Source organism: Chlorocebus sabaeus, chromosome 24, assembly GCF_047675955.1.
Source record: "Chlorocebus sabaeus isolate Y175 chromosome 24, mChlSab1.0.hap1, whole genome shotgun sequence".
NCBI lineage: Eukaryota > Metazoa > Chordata > Mammalia > Primates > Cercopithecidae > Chlorocebus > Chlorocebus sabaeus.
In genome coordinates, this window is record NC_132927.1 from 81,906,658 (window position 1) to 81,920,254 (window position 13,597).

Genomic DNA, 13,597 nt, shown 5'->3' on the forward strand with positions numbered 1-13,597 from the left:
GGCTAGGGGCGCGGTTTGAACTCGCCTAAGGAGCTGCACTCCCTCAAGAAGTCCCCATGGCCCCCTGCCCCCCGCGCTCCGTCCTCAGTCAGGTCTGGGTCCTGCCTGAAGGCGGGGGTGGACCAGATGATCTTTCTCGGGCCCTGGGCCTAGATTCGAGGTCCCCAGGGTCCAAGTCCTGGGTTCAGGGGGCGGGGCGCGAGGGGCGGGGTCTCCAAGGGGCGGGGTCCCGGGGTCCCTGAAAGGCGCGGACCGGACCGGACCCACCCAGTCCCGCGCCTGCAGCCCGTGCGCCCCAGCCGCTGCCGCCTGCACCGGACCCGGAGCCGCCATGCCCAAGTGCCCCAAGTGCAACAAGGAGGTGTACTTCGGTGAGCGCGCCCACCGGCCCCGCGAGGAGGCGCCGCTGAGGGGGCGACGGGGCTGGGGGCCTCTCAGGAGGACCGAGGGCGCTGGGTCCTGGGCGCCGCCCCGGGGCAGACGCCTCAGCCTGGCCCGCCGCCTGCCCCGGGATGAGGGTGGTGACCCCTGCGTCCGAGGGCTCTGGCGATCTCTGCCTGTTCGCGGTCTTGCTGCGCTCGGCGGGCTATCTGACTCAGAGCCTCCCCGTCTCTGGGTCCTACGGTCTCTTCCGTCTCTTCTCGGACGCGCCCTGGGTGGGGGACCGGCAGGGCTGGAAGGAACGCAGGGCTGGGCCGCGCCTCTCAGCGCTAAGTAGAAACAGACGCGGAAACCGACGCCCGGGGCGCGATCCCGGGCGCCTGCCTTCCTGCCCCGCGCGCGCACGCCCCGAGGGGAGGGAGGAAGTGGGAAGTCACCCCTGTCACCGCCAAGAAGGGCTCTCGCAGGCTCCACCCTTGCCACCGCAGAGGCCCGGGGCTGAAAGCCGGCAGCCAGGCCCAGGCCCTGCTGACCTAAGCCGCAACCCCTGACCCTCGGCCCCGCCCTCCAGCCCCACCCAGCCCTCAGGAGCAAGACTCCAGGCCGCACCCGCAAGTGCCCCGGGGACCAGCGACCCCGCGCTTTGTTTGGTTGTATCGGCTTTGGAGATTGGAGATGTCCCCCTCATGGGGGTGCTGAGACTTTAGGGTGGGCTGCCAGGCTGGGCGGATGCAGCCCAAGTGCACAGGACCGTGGGCAGAGCTGGCTGCAAGAGGCGGGTACGCCAGTGGTGGGCGGGCACCGCGTCCTGCAGCGTCTCACCGGGGCCTGTCTGTGCCTCTGCAGCTGAGAGGGTGACCTCTCTGGGCAAGGACTGGCATCGGCCTTGCCTGAAGTGCGAGAAATGTGGGAAGACGCTGACCTCTGGGGGCCACGCTGAGGTAGGTGGGACCTACCCTGGTGGCAGGGGCCAGGGGTGATGGCACCCCCTCACGGCCCTTTTCCTTGCAGCACGAAGGCAAACCCTACTGCAACCACCCCTGCTATGCAGCCATGTTTGGGCCTAAAGGTATGCTCCCTTCGTCCCTGCCCCACCCCACTGCCTCCTCCACCCCAACCTGTTGACTTTTTCTACCTTCTCTGCAGGCTTTGGGCGGGGTGGAGCCGAGAGCCACACTTTCAAGTAAACCTGGTAGGTAGGACCCCACCCCCTATCCTGCCCCTTGGTTCCAACCTCAGGATGGGGATGCCCCCTCCCAGGGAGGCCTGACCACTCGTGGGGCCCAAAGGGAGGCCGTGGACGCTGCACTCACGTTTGTGCCTGTCTCTCTTTGCACAGGTGGTGGAGACCCCATCCTTGGCTGCTTGCTGGGCCACTGTCCAGGCAAATGCCAGGCCTTGCCCCCAGATGCCCAGAGCTCCCTTGTAACCCCTAATGCCCTCAATAAACCGTAACACTTGGAAAACCTGTGTGTGCATGCACGTGTGTGCTGGGGAGTGCCAAGGGAGCTGCAGCCCGGCTCTGGCTGCAGGCTGTCACCGGCGCCTGCCCTTCTGCTGCCTATTGCCCTCCCCAGAGGGCTGTTCCAGGGTCTCATAGGCCAGGGCTCCCTGTGCAGGGTGAGTCCAGGCCACCCTAGACAGCCCGCACCCAGCCCTGGCACTCTGAGTTCACCTCTGCAACTCCCAGACCCTCAGAAGTGCCCCTGAGCCTTCCTGGCCTTCTGGGAGTGGGGAGGGGGGCTCTGCAGGACCCCAGCCAAAGGCTCAGCAGGCTGAGAGGCCTGGAGGCGGGTGGGACTGGCCTCCGGTCAGCGGGTGAATCAGCTCATGCTGGCTCCCTTTCTGAGAGGTACTGGGGGAGTCGTGGGGACTCCTGGCTTTCCCCCTTTCCACCCCCCAACCCTGTCCTCATTCCTCACCCCTCCAGGCCAGGCCCAGCTTCTACAGGGGCCTGATGAGGCTGCTCTGCCCCTGACCTAGGCACCACTGCCCCATGTGCGTTCTCATCTGCCATCTACCCTGAGCCTAGGGACTTACCCAGTGGCCTGGCGTCCAGTGGGGAACTTGAGTACTGGCCATGCACAGGGGCTGGGGGGCCTTCTGGAAACCCTTGCTAACCTCAGCCAGCTGCTGCTGACTGGCCACCTTCAGAGACCCCCTTCCCCACACTGGCCACTTAGATTCCGGCCTTGGTAGAAGGCCATCCCTCCAGATACGCCCTGCCTTAGGGCTGTGGTGGGTGTGCTGCAGGCTCAGGTGACAGGTGCTGTGGGGGCAGTCTAGGGTGGCCCGCAGGGTGGGGTGTGTGGGGGTGATTGGGGGATTCCTGGAATTCCAAGACCTGGGAGCCACAGCACTTTTGATGGGATGGGGGCAGGGGAGGGGAGGGGAGGGCGCTGGGGGTGCTGAGGTGAGGCTGGTTTCCGGATGGACAGTGGTGGGTGGAGCTGAGGGAACTGAGATCTTTGAGACCCAGCGACACCTGGTGCAGAGAAAAATCCGCAAGCTCGGGGGCTGGGAGAGCGCTGAACAAGGCCGCAGAGGTGCTCCGCCATCTCCCCCACGCTTCCTGCCAAGTTCCTGTGGCGCCGCGGTTCCCCACCCCCTGCTTCCATCCCCCTGGCTCCCGCCGCCCTGTAGCTCGGCAGGTGCAGTAGGTGCTCCGAGGAGGCGGCCCCTTAGCTCCAAGGAACCCGCGTGGGCGGGGTGAGGAACGTAGTCTTCCTACTGGGGCCATGAAGGAGGTCGCGATGCGCCGGAGGGAAGGAGACTGCGGGCGGGGAAAGACGGGGGTGGGCAGGGAGGGAGAGGAGGGGCTTGCTCGGGTGGGGGCCCCGAGGCGGGGCCGGGAGGGCTGCCTGGAGGAGGAGGTCGGGGGCGAAAGAGGCCGGGGAGGAAGGTGGGGCCGGGACCTCTCCGGCTGCGCCTCGCATGGGCGCGGCCAGCCAGGGCTGGGGGTCCAGGGAGGACTGAGTTTCCCTCCCCCGCGCCTTCGCTGCCGTCCTCGCAGCCCTGAGAGGTGCAGGTGCATCGCGGGAACAGCCCCGGTGACGCGCGACCCGGGGTCTTCACGAATGCCCGGAGGCGCCGCTGGCCAGGAGCCAGCCCGACCTTCTATCCCCGCAGACAGCCCCGCGTTCTTCCCAGCCCGCGCCTTTCGGGGCCGCCCGTGCACGCGGGCCCGGCTCAGCGGCTACCGGGGAGCAGCTGCTTCCGTGCGTCGGCTTCCTCCGGGGCTGCTCCGTGGCGGCGGCAGAGAGAAGCGCTGCCGCGGGCGGGCGAGGACCGGGAGCGCCGGACGAGGCGGCCGCGGGCTCGGGCCGAGCGTTCGGGACCCGGGAGCTGCCCGGGACCTCGCGCCAGAAGCCAGGGGCCGGCGGCGCTGGGATCTTCACTGTGCGGCGCGGCGGGCTCTGGGCGCCTCCTGGCTGCCCGGCCGTGAAGGCGGTGCGATGGGGCGGGGCTCGTCAGCTCCGCTTGCGTGCGCAGCCCGACGGGGCGCCTTCCGGAGTCTCCGCGCTCCCGCCCGGCGGTTGCTAGGTTGCCAGGGGCTTGAGGCGCTGATGGGTGGGGCCTGAGCGAGGCGGGGTGTCGGGTGTCGTGACGATTGAGCCGGCAAGGGCGGACTCCGTGGAGTTCTCCATATCCATTGCCCTGCCAGGAGCCCGGAAGTGGGTCCGCACGAAACAGAATAGACTACACTCAAACTCCAGGGGAACCGTTCATTGGGCTTGGCCACGAAGGCGGGCCCTGCCGACGCAGTGGGTGGATGCATGTCCGGCCAGCGCGGTGATTGGATGCATGTCCGGCCAGCGCGGTGAATGGGCGCAGGTCCCAGCCGGCGCGGTGATTGGGCGCTGGACCAAGCCCGTGCCGTGATTGGACTCAGGTCCCAGCCGGCGCGGTGATTGGGTGGAAGTCCCAGCCGCGGCAGTAGACCCGGCCCGCGCGGTGATTGGACGCAGGTCCCGGGCCGCGGCGGCGGCGGGCGACCGAAAGACGCAGGTGCTGGCTGCATGCGGAGGCGGCGGGTGGACCCTGCGGCTGGGGCCCGGGCCGGGGCCCTTCCTGAGGCCATCGCCGCTTTGAGTCGGTCGCTGCCCTCGGGACCCAGCCCCGAGATCTTCCGCCGCGCCAAGTTCGACCGTCCGGAAGCGGTGACGCTCGCGCGGAGGGCAGCCGGGCTGGGTGGGGTCCCGGGCCCTCGCAGGGAGTTGAGCCGGCTCGCTGACCGCCCGCCTTCTATTTTCGCAGACCTCCGCGCTCTGGCAGCTCCTCTTCCGCGTGCTCTCCCCACTCCCTGCGGGCAACGCCTTGGCCTCGATCGCCCTGGGTAAGCCCCGCTCCTGGCCCCGCCTGCTCCGGTAAAGCCCCGCCTTCCCCAGTAAGTCCCGCCCCGACGGGCTCTAGCCCCCACCCAACCCGGTAACACTGACCCCACCTGCCGCTCAAAGCTCCAGCTTCCCCAGTAACCCGCGCCCCCTGACGGGCCCTAGCTCCACTCTCTTGGGTAGCACCGGCTTCTACTCCTACAAAGCCCTGGGGACGTCCCCGTTGAGCTCTGGTCTCCTCATCTTGGTCTGAGTTCCAGCTTTCCCACCATCATCTCTTCTGAACTAGGTCTTGAGCTTCTGCTCGAGTGACCTGTGGGGATCTCTGGAGGGATCCAGGTGGTGTCACCTCCAGGCAGGTGGTCCCCCTAAGGTGGTGCTCTTCTGTCCTAGAGGTCCAAGCCCGCTTGGTGAAGTCAGCACTGTGCTCCCAGGGCTACCCGAGGCTGGCACTGGCACAACTACCTGAGGATGGCTCGCAGGGCAGCCGGGAGCTGCTGCTGGCTCTGTCCTGGCTCTTGGCCCGAGGACCTGTGCCCGAGCAGATGCTGGCCCAGACCCGAGTGCCTCTGGGTGACGAGATGACTGTGTGCCAGGTCCGTGTGGGTGAGGGTAAGCCAAGCTAGCTCTGGTCTCAACTCCTGGGGTCAGAGCGAGGGCAGGCCTGGGACAGTCCCGTCTGTGTCTGCTTTGCCCCTCAGGGCAGTTCTATGAGGGGTTACCCAGCTGCTGGGCTGAAAGCACAGAGACTCCCTGTGCAGGGAGCACCCGTTGTTCTTGGCTGTGCCTCCACTCCCGTCTCCATCTTGGTTCTTCCTTGGGGGTAAGGTGGGGTGGGAGCAGGGCCTGACCCTTACTCCTCACCAGTGTGAGGCCCTGGCCAGCCTTGGCCCACCTGCACCCCACATGGAAGCAGAGGGTCCTGTGGATGTCCGCCGTGTGCAGTGGTTGATGGGAAAGCTGCGGTTCCGGTGGCGCCAGCTGGTGTCCAGTCAGCAGGAGCAGTGCGCCCTCCTGAGCAAGGTAGAGCTGGCACAGGGCTACCACCCAGGGTCTGCGTCCCGTGCTGCAGGCCACCAGCTGCCAGTCCCTGCAGCGCGTCCTATGAGGCCCGGCACAGGCTTTTGACTGGATGTGGGCTTTCCTGCCCTGGGCTTACCCAGAGCCTGATCCCGTGGTTCCAGGTGATCCTTGCAGGGGTCCAGGGTAGGATGGAGTTGGGCAGGGCTGGGCAGGGAGCCCAGTGGGGTGGGCAATGGTGGGCAGAAACTGGTGTCAGAGAGCTCACAGAATTTGCCTTCTTGTTCCCAAAAGTCACCAGTGGCTTTCCAGCTCTGTGTCACTAAACAGTGGGATGGGCTCTGTGCCGTGAAAGCCACTTCCTCCTGGGCACTGGAGGGGGAGGAGGACAGCCCCTGCTCCCACCACATCCTAGCGGGGGCTGACTTGTGGGGTGGGCAGCTCCTGGGGGTCCCTGAAGGTAGTAGGGGCTGGCTCAGGGGCACAGGTACCCAGCGGCATGTCCACTGTGCGGCCAGGGCTGACAGGTGGGTCTGTGGCTCCCACCAGTGCGGGGCTCCTTGGAGACCCCCGATTCCCACCCTTGCAGAGGGTCTGTTGCTCAGCTGGTCTTTCCAGGGACCTCACCCCATCCGGCTTGGCCTTGACACCAGCTGCTCCGCTTACGTGCCTACCTGTGACTCTCTGTGCCACCTTCCAGCCTCCCTTTGCTGGGGAGCCCTCCCCATTCCCCTAGATCCAAGCAGTTGTTCATGTTCACACTGTGAGTCTGGCTGAACTGCTGTGCCTGTCCAGAGGCTGTTCCCCTGACGCTGCTGGGGAAGCCAGGGCACCCCACTCCAATCTTGCTGCTGCCTGGGAGCTGGGCGGGGTGGGGAGGCCATGAGTGAGATTGCCTGGCGCCCCCCTTCAGCAGGCCCCAGCGGTGCTGATGGTTGTTCTGCACCTGGCCCAGCCCGGCCAACCTCAGGCAAGGAGTGGCTTTCTCCGAGCCCTCTCTTGTTATCTGTGAGGTGGGCTCTGATGGCTGACCTCCCTGGAGTGGGAAGACTCAGTGTTGGGGGAGGTGCTTGACTCCCACTCAGCCCGGGGTTGTGCTGCCTGTTTCAGATTCACCTGTACACACGCGGCTGCCACAGCGACCAGAGCCTTGGCCATCTGTCTGTCACTGAAGCAGAGATGCTCAGGGACCCAGAGGGAGGCCAGCAGGTGAGGGCTGGCAAGTTGCTTCGGGAATGGGCTTGGGCCTGCGGTGGGGGGCAGCGGGGGGCGGCAGTGGGGGCACCGCCCAAGGTGGGAGGGGCCTGTGGGGGGCGTGGCAGCTCTTGGGCCTCCAGCAGTGGGTGTCTCTGCATGTCCGCCACTGGTCATTGTCAGACTGTGTGACTGACAGATTCTCTGGGCCTCTCCTAGCCTCATGGGCCACTCATCCTTCCCTTCCACAAATTGAGATGTGGCGTGGGTGGTGGCCCAGGATGCAGGAGCCTGGGCTGCACTGGCAGCTGGCTGAGGGCAGGCTGTTGGGATAAAGGAACACGGACCTCAGGTGTGAGCTGGTGGTGTTGGCGTCTCAAGCAGGTCTCACCTGGTGTGTCAGGGGGCACCTGGGGGTGTGGCGGGCTAGCCCACACAGCACAGGGCTGACTGGGAGGGGACAGCTACCCTTGAGAGCCCAAGGCCAGGCCCACATGGGGTGTGCTGGGCCGAGCCTGCCAAGCTGGAGCCAGCTGCATCGGCCCTGGAGACTTGTAGGCCCCGTTCTGCTTGCTACACCGGGACCACCCAGGGTGCACAGCACTTTCTAGGCAGGCCTGCCCCAGGTGACGGGGTCTCTGTGGTCCCGGGCAGATCCTGGGCCCTGGATAGCACAGACCTGGAGGAAAGCCTGGCTGTGAGCCCCAGGTGGCCATGTGACCTTGGGCAGACAGTGTCCTGCTCTGACTGGGGCTACTGGAGCACTAACCAAAATGTCAGGGTTGACCTAGCCCCAGGCATCTTCCCCAGGGATGGCCGCTTCCTCTCACCCTGCTGCTGGCCTTCCATCCCCATCTTTCTTTCTGGGGGTCTGCCTGCCCATCATCACTGGCTTCTTCCTCTTGTCTGGCTTATTTTCAGGGGAAAGGGCAGGGCTGGCTGCCACTCTTTCTATTTTATTTTATTTTATTTATTTGAGACAGAGTCTTGCTCTGTCACCCAGGCACAGTGGCACAGTCTCGGCTCACTGCAACCTCCACCTCCTGGGTTTAAGCGACTTTCCTATCTCAACCTCCTGAGTAGCTGGGACTACAGGCACCTGCCACCACATCTGGCTAGTTTTTTTGTATTTTTAGTAGAGACGGGGTTTTGCCACGTTGGCCAGGCTGATCTCGAACTGTTGACCTCTGGTGATCCGCCTGCCTCGACCTCCCAGAGTGCTGGGATTATAGGGGGAAGCCGTGCACTTAGGCTGGGCTCTGTGCTGTCCTGAGTGATGGGCTGGCACTGCCCTGCTGCTCCAGATGCATATGGCCGGGCAGGAGGGCAGAGGCTCAGGGCTGGTGTGATCTCTTCTTCCAGGCCCAGTCCCCCTTCTCTGCCTCTTTCCTCTCCAACCCCAGAGACTTGGTCTCTGTACCTCATCCCAGGCCTGCCCAGGGGGACCCAGGGGTCAGAGGCGGATAGCCTGGCTCCTGGCCCCTAGTCTTGTGTCTGCTGGGGCTTCCTGTTTGTGGCAAGGGCCCGTGGCTTCCAGCTCTGCAGCCCAAGTCTGCGGGATTGCATGCCTCACTTGTGGGCTCACAGTGCCCAACCCCTGATGCCTGCCTGGCCGCTGGTACCAGCTGGGCCTGTGTCCCTGGCTGAAGCCGGGCTGGCGCCCACCCAGTCGGCCTTCACTGGCGTTGGTGGTGCTGAGGCAGCATCTGGGCGTCCTGGTCTGCCCTTGCCCTACCTGTCTTGTGGAGGCGGCTCAGCGAAGCCCAGGCTTCTGGCCCCTGGGAGCCCTGGGTTGGGGCAGAGCAGAGGCTACCCTGGCCCCAGCCTGCTCCTGCCGGGTGCCTCTGTGGGACCACTCTCTGTGGTGGGCTGGGGGGCCTGGAAGTGATGCCCCGCCCTCTCCTGGAAGCTGCATGTGGCGCTGGCCAGGGGGACTGGGGCCATGCCCGGCTTCCTTCCAAGGTTTCTGGAGCGGGAGCCGCCCAAAACCTGGACCTGGCCTACCCAAAGGCCCGCACTTCTCCTGCACTCCTGGGATGGGTCCCAGAACCTTCTGGAATGATCTGTGGCTGGTATGTGAGCAACCAGGCCTGTTGCCAGGTGACTGGGCAGCTCCCTTGGATCCTGGTGGGGCCTCAGCCTGCAGCCTCCTCTCCCCTCTTAGGGTGGTAAGTGGAGGGAGGCTGGCAGGGCAGTGGAGACCACAGGACTCGGTGGTGGGTGGGAGGGGGCATGTTTGTCCCTCCTCCCCTGCCTGCTCCTGCCCCTGGCCCTTCTTGGGAACTGCGGTGATTGCATTCTGTTAGGTATGTTTAAGTGGCTGTCCCCAAGGTGGAGGTCTTTGCTCTTCTCGTGGCCTGCCTGGGTGGGCAGGTGGGCTGCGGCCCCTGGCACCAGCCTTCTCCAGCTCCTACACTGCCCACAGACCTGCCTGTCCTCATATTCTCTGACCATGGGCCTGCCTGCCTCTGCTCTGCTCCGCCCCAGGTGGGCTGGGTTGGACCTGGTGTTCAGGACCGTCCCTATCTGCCCCCCAGCCCACTGCTGGAGGCCCAGGCCCCTGCAGCCTGCTCCACACTCTGGGTTCCCGAGGGGAGCAGGGGTGGAGTGGGGCAGGATTCAGGGGTGGAGGGCCTGTCCCCAGCAGGGGTCCCATGCCCCGGGGCCTGAGGTCACTGGTACAGATAGCCCATGAGTGAACCTGGGAGGCCTTCCGTGTGTGGGCAGAGCAGCTGCTATGTCCAGCCGCCTGTCTGTGGGCACACTGTGGGCAGGTACCTTTGTGCAGGGCCATGGGGCAGGCAGGGCGGGGTCTCCTGGCCCTGCCTGACCCTTCACTTGGGAATGTCAAGTGTTGCTCAGCTCTGCCTTTTCTGCCACCTGGGTCACCAGGCAGACTTAGGGGAGTCCCTGAAGTTACAGGGCACGGGTTTTCCCTGCCCCAGAGCCTGGCTTGCTCCTTAGTTTGGCGCCTCCCTGTCCTCCTGCAGTCCCCGGATACAGCCCCCATTCGGTGAGGGCTGTGGGGCAGAGGTCTAGGCTTGAGAGGCACCTGTTGGACTGGCAGTGGGGCTGGTGTGGGGGACAACGGGTGTCCTCAGAGGGGAGGGCCAGCTCTCGCCTGGCAGGCAGGGCCTGGCCATGCATTGGATGGGGGCTGCCCTGTGCTGCAGAAAGGACAGGTGGGCTGTGGCGTCTGCACCGCACCAGGGTGCCTTGCTCATCACTCTGGCCAGAGACCCCGGGCGCAGGCAGGGGAGGGTTGCAGGGGCAGGGCGTGTGCTGGGCATTGGGTCCAGCTGTCCATCCGACTGTCTGTCCACGGGGTCCTGTGTGAGGTTCTAGCCCAGCTGCCATTTGCCTTCCAGCTGCTGCGGACTCTGGAGCATGAGAACCGGCGCCTGGAGGCTGTCCTGGCGTGGCGGCGCGCAGAGCCCGTCTTCTGGCAGTGGATGGTGAGGAAGCCTCCGCACCCCTGCCCTGGCATCCCTTCCCACAGCAGCCCCCAGGTGGGGAGTTGGGGATCTTCCTGTTTTCCAGACAGGAAGAGGGGCTTTTAGGGAGGCCACAGACCTAGCACAGGCTCTTTCTAGGATTTCCACTCACCTTCGGGGGAGGCCCACCGCTGCCCCCATCCTCGGTTCCATGGCCTTCTAGAGTGTGGCCTTTATGCCTCTCTGGACGTCATGACTGCTGAGATGGTGGCATCCAGCCCGCTGTGGAACCCGCCCTCTGTCCCTCTGTCCCCTTGGCTTGGTGCACGCTGTCTCACTTGGGTCTCTGTAGGACACGGTCCTGGGCACCTGTGCCCCGGAGGCACCTGCTGCAGCTTCACAGCCCACCTTCCTGCCCTGGGTCCCTGAGTGCGGGGATGGCGAGTTGGAGCTGGTAGTGCGGGAGCTGCAGACCCTGGAGGAGGAGCTGCGGGAGGCTGTGGAGCGCAGGCGGGTGGCCTGGGAGGCCAAGGTGAGTGCCAGCGTCGCTCTGGGCACCGGCCCAGCTCCACCTTCGGGGGACCGCTGACCTGAGGGCGCTTTGGACTTGTTGAATCCTACAGTTGCATCTGATTAAGCATGGCAGGCAACACACTTACAGGCACACACTCTGAGGGAGCGGGAGGGCAGTTGGCGAGGAGCTGCAGCTGCTGCGAGACGGCCCCGCCCCTCCTGCTGGAGATCTGTTCTCTGATTCTTTGCATGAGGGAGGGAAGCCCGTGCTGTGTGGGTCCTGCTGCTCCCATGCCTCTGCCACACGTGCATTCATAGGGTGATGGCCACTTCTCCACACCTGCCTGGGACCCGTCTGACCTGCTGGTGGCCACCTGGGTTTCCACCCCAAATACAGAGCCTCCCTCTTACCTGCTGCACAGGTTCATGGCTGTGAACACGGGGCTGCGTTGGCTCCACCTATTTTCTTTTTCTGAGGAATTTTAACATAAATTGCTGGCATGATTTTCCCCTTAAAATCTTCAGTTAGCCTCTCTGAAGAGCATGGGCGTTTCCTGCATGCCTGCGGCGCCCTCATCCCTGAGTCAGCCCAGGGGATGCCGAGGGGGCCTGAGGCTAGTGTCCTGGGGGGACAGAGCCACTGCCATTGTCTCCCACGCAGGCTCGAGGCTGTGGACGGGGGCCAGAGTGGAGTGCCGCGCGGCGGGCCTCTCGGGAGACCGTGGAAAAGGAGCTGGGAGCTCTGCAGCGGTGCTGGGAGCAAGACAGTGGCCCAGCCCCGGCCCATGGGCCGTACCGACTGGTGAGACGAGAGGATGGGGCAGCAGGCGACCGGGATCTGCGGGCAGCTGAGCTGATCAGGACACTGAGGAGCCAGGAGGCCTGCCTGGAGGCGGTGCTACGTCAACTACAGAGACAGTGTCGGCAGGAACTGGCCAGGCTAGCGGGAGCCCTGCCTGGCCTCATCTGGATCCCGCCACCTGGACGCTGAGGGCCTGTGGACGGGCCCTCATATGGGAAGCCTGCCCTGGCCCAGCCTGGCTGGGTCCTGGAGGAGCAGATTTCAAGGCCAGGTGGCCACAGGGATGATGCAGATACAGAGCCCACATCACATGCTCAGTCCAGGGGCTGGGGCTGGGCTGACTCTTGCTGGAGCCCGGGCCCGTGGCCAGCAGCACTGGGGACAGGAATGGCCGATCCCCTGAGGAGGTCGTGACAGGTCCGGCCCGGTGGTCTAGAGGGAACTCGGAAATAAATTGTAGTGGCTTTCCTGTGGGGCGAGGCTGCCGGCCCTCCCTCTGTCACCCTTTCAGGTTTCCCTGTTTGGGGCTGGGAGTGTGGAGGAGCCCCTGGGCTGTGGTGGCCAGTGTAGGGCTGGCCAGGTGCTGGAGGACATGCATTCCCTAGACTGGTGAGTGGCAGGCCCATGGGGAGGTGGCACAGGCCTCCCTGGCGTGGGATTGCCTTGGCCCTACCCCCTTCATCGGGCTTCCACTGTGGGCCCAGCCCTGGGCCGGGAGCACAACCACCCCCGCCTCCGGCCGTGGCTGTGCCTGGTGGGTGCGCCAGATGGGAGCCCGGGGCTCTGCTCCTTCCTGGGCGGTGGTGCTCCGGGTGGGGAGGCACGGCTTGGACAGAGGGGCTTTGTTCCAGAGGCTGCCCAGCAAGCTCAGCTCTGCCCTGACAAAGAAGCATCTGTGTCCGGGGGACGAGCCCCAGCCTGGCGGAAGGAGGCTCAGCTTCACAGCACCCCCAACCCCCCAACCAGCAGGCACAGGTGGCCCTGAGGCTCCGGCCCTGCCTGCCTTGCTGGGCTCCCCTCTCTTCTGGGGCTGTTGGACTCTGACCTGAGGTGGGCAGACTGGGGCTTGTGGGACCACCTCCAGGCTCCTACCAACCCTACCCTGAGGCCATGTCCGTTCGCGCTGCCGGAACATGCTCTCACTGGACCTTTCCCGTCTGCCTGGGGCCTGTGCCTGAGCGACAGCGCACACCTCGGGCTCCAGCTCCAGTCTCAGCCTGTCTGGGCCTCCTTGGCCCCGGGGGTGGACATGCCTAGGCCACCTGCCTCCCCATTCCCATGCACGGACCCCAGGAGCACCGGCAGGGCCTGGCCATGGCCAGCAAGGCCTCCCTTTCAGGAGCATCTCTCTGATCCTCTCATGCCGCTGGGCCTCCTGTGGGCCACCAGGCCTTGTGCAAATGCTCCCTGGCCTGCACCACCCTCCGGCCCCTCCGCCAGCTCCTCCTAAGGGCTCCTGCCATCTCCACCTGTTGATTCCAGCTCTGTTCCAGGCTCTCAGACCTCAGCCTTCCTCCGCTTGCAGCTCTGAAGGTCCCCAGTGCTGTCAGCCACCCTCGACTGCCAGACAGGGCTCTTCTTGTGCTGGGAGCCAGTCCACTTGAAGCCCTGCTTTTTATAAACTACCACAGCACCGGGCTCTCACTGGCCTTAGGGACTTGAGTTTTACGAACGCAAAAGCAGGCTTGTTGTCATGGGGTTGTCACCACTCAATATGATGCGTGAATTCAGGGCAGTCCAAGTCCCGGGTGTGTGTGTGCCCGGGTTGCTGACGGTGGAGAGGGCCTGAGAGGCCAGGGCCTGCGGGAGGGCTCCCCATGCACCCACCCAGGCTTGCTGTGGTGTTGCCTGTCATGATGGCGCCCAGGCTTGCTGTGGTGCTGCCTGTCATGATGGCGCAGGGATGGGACCCTGGCCTT

At 65.3% G+C, this 13,597-nt stretch overlaps 2 protein-coding genes across 3 annotated transcripts; both read left to right on the plus strand.

The window, feature by feature from the left end:
- Window positions 1-210: 210 nt before the first annotated feature.
- CRIP1 (cysteine rich protein 1) lies at window positions 211-1,847 on the plus strand. The gene is made up of 5 exons (XM_007988059.3): window positions 211-371; window positions 1,228-1,322; window positions 1,393-1,450; window positions 1,528-1,573; window positions 1,721-1,847. The coding sequence occupies exons 1-4, from the start codon at window positions 332-334 to the stop codon at window positions 1,566-1,568; spliced, it is 234 nt and encodes a 77-aa protein (XP_007986250.1). The 5' UTR covers window positions 211-331; the 3' UTR covers window positions 1,569-1,573; window positions 1,721-1,847.
- Window positions 1,848-4,303: 2,456 nt separating this feature from the next.
- Window positions 4,304-12,061, plus strand: TEDC1 (tubulin epsilon and delta complex 1). 2 transcript variants are annotated; one of them, XM_007988056.3, is made up of 8 exons: window positions 4,304-4,541; window positions 4,639-4,717; window positions 5,109-5,311; window positions 5,583-5,738; window positions 6,846-6,944; window positions 10,298-10,384; window positions 10,716-10,895; window positions 11,538-12,061. In XM_007988056.3, exons 1-8 carry the CDS (start codon window positions 4,401-4,403, stop codon window positions 11,865-11,867), a joined length of 1,275 nt encoding a protein of 424 aa, XP_007986247.2. In that variant the 5' UTR covers window positions 4,304-4,400; the 3' UTR covers window positions 11,868-12,061. The 2 variants fall into 2 exon arrangements, with proteins under 2 accessions (XP_007986247.2, XP_007986249.2); XM_007988058.3 differs by lacking the exon at window positions 5,583-5,738.
- Window positions 12,062-13,597: the final 1,536 nt, after the last annotated feature.